Source organism: Coffea eugenioides, unplaced genomic scaffold (genome assembly GCF_003713205.1).
Source record: "Coffea eugenioides isolate CCC68of unplaced genomic scaffold, Ceug_1.0 ScVebR1_1690;HRSCAF=2585, whole genome shotgun sequence".
NCBI classification, from domain to species: domain Eukaryota; kingdom Viridiplantae; phylum Streptophyta; class Magnoliopsida; order Gentianales; family Rubiaceae; genus Coffea; species Coffea eugenioides.
The window spans coordinates 10,592-12,075 of record NW_020862110.1 but is presented as its reverse complement, the minus strand read 5'-3'; the positions used below and the strand labels follow the sequence as shown (position 1 = coordinate 12,075).

Below are 1,484 nucleotides of genomic sequence, written 5' to 3'. Positions count from 1 at the left end.
GAACCTATAGTATTAACTAGTTATCTCGATTGATGGGAGCTCAAATCCCTTGTTAATCAAGGGTTGCCATGAAGAAAGGTGATTAATTAGAACTAATGAAGAACAAAAGATGCAATTCACTGCATGGTTGTACATTTATTTCTCTCTATTCAATGTACTAAATGGAGTTAATTTAATATGGAAGTAATAATGGTGACACTCATGAATCGTGACTAACATGATGACTATAAAAAGAGTGTCTGGTAGTCTAAAAGTCTACAGAATTTAATGTATGTACAAAATACGAACAAAAGGCAAACAAAAAGCCGTGTAATTTGAACTGGCACCAACCTTAAAGTCTATATTTACTTCTCTTTCCTTCTTTCCTCAACCCAGAAGAGCTCATCGTTCTTGTTTTCCTCTCCAAGCCAAGTTCCAAAATGGAACAAAATTACAACTTTAATCCGTCCTTTATTAAGCTGTTGATGGAAGATGATTTCACGAGAGAAATTGTAAGTCACATATCAATTGCTACTGTATGCATTTTCCATTAATCTTCTTCAGTTATTGTCAAGATTAATTTTTATATTTATTGTTTTTTTCCTTGACATTTTTGTAGCGGATTCCCTACTCTTTTGTGAGGAATTTCAAGGAAAAGCTTCCCTCAAGATGCACAATCGAATCCGAGGCAAAGAACTCAGTTCGAAATTCATGGCCAGTAAGAATTCGAAAGAAAGGTCGCTACTATTATATTTGCAGACTTTCGTGGCCAAAATTTGTTAAAGATCATCATTTGAAGCTTGGAGATTACCTCTTATTTCATCTGATAGATAAAACAACATTTAGAGTAAAGCCATATGGTGCCGATTGTTGCCCAAAAAAATTTAATGTATACAACTCATCCAGTAGCTCCAGTGATGATGAATCTGATGATGGCTCTGATGAAAGCTTTGATGATAGTGATGAAACTGAATTTTACAGAGATGATGGAATAAGGCCATCAAAAGTTCATCCTGCTAAAAAAAAGGTTTACACTAAGTATCAGATTGATCGTGATAATTTTCGTTCTAATAAATTCAAGAAGTTGAGGAAAACAAGAAAGTCAGGTGAGATGGATTAAATATAATCTCTCTTGATCTGTGTGTAAGGTAGATTATGTTAGATAATTTTAATCACGTCTCATTTTTCTTATGCAAATAATTGGAAAGGTGATGGGAAGCAAGTTCTTGAAATTATGGGTAATTTATTATTTTTTTAACTTTCATATATTTAATTTATGTTAAATACAAAACATACTAGTTTTCCTTTGGGCGCTATTTAACCAGTTATTTGCTTCCCAACACCTTTCCAATTATTTGCATAAGAAAAATGAGACGTGATTAAAATTATCTAACATAATCTACCTTACACACAGATCAAGAGAGATTATATTTAATCCATCTCACCTGACTTTCTTGTTTTCCTCAACTTCTTGAATTTATTAGAACGAAAATTATCACGATCAA

General features: G+C 32.6%; 1 protein-coding gene across 1 annotated transcript; it reads left to right on the top strand.

Annotated features, from left to right (window-relative positions):
* Positions 1-419: 419 nt before the first annotated feature.
* On the top strand, positions 420-1,099 carry LOC113755750 (B3 domain-containing protein REM23-like). Its single transcript, XM_027299658.1, has 2 exons — positions 420-491; positions 599-1,099. The coding sequence occupies exons 1-2, from the start codon at positions 420-422 to the stop codon at positions 1,097-1,099; spliced, it is 573 nt and encodes a 190-aa protein (XP_027155459.1).
* The last annotated feature ends 385 nt before the right edge of the window (positions 1,100-1,484 follow it).

Coding starts and splice junctions, on each gene's coding strand:
- LOC113755750 (XM_027299658.1), top strand. CDS start 420: ATGGAACAAAATTACAACTTTAATCCGTCCTTTATTAAGCTGTTGATG. Junction 492..598: donor ATGATTTCACGAGAGAAATT/GTAAGTCACATA, acceptor ACATTTTTGTAG/CGGATTCCCTACTCTTTTGT.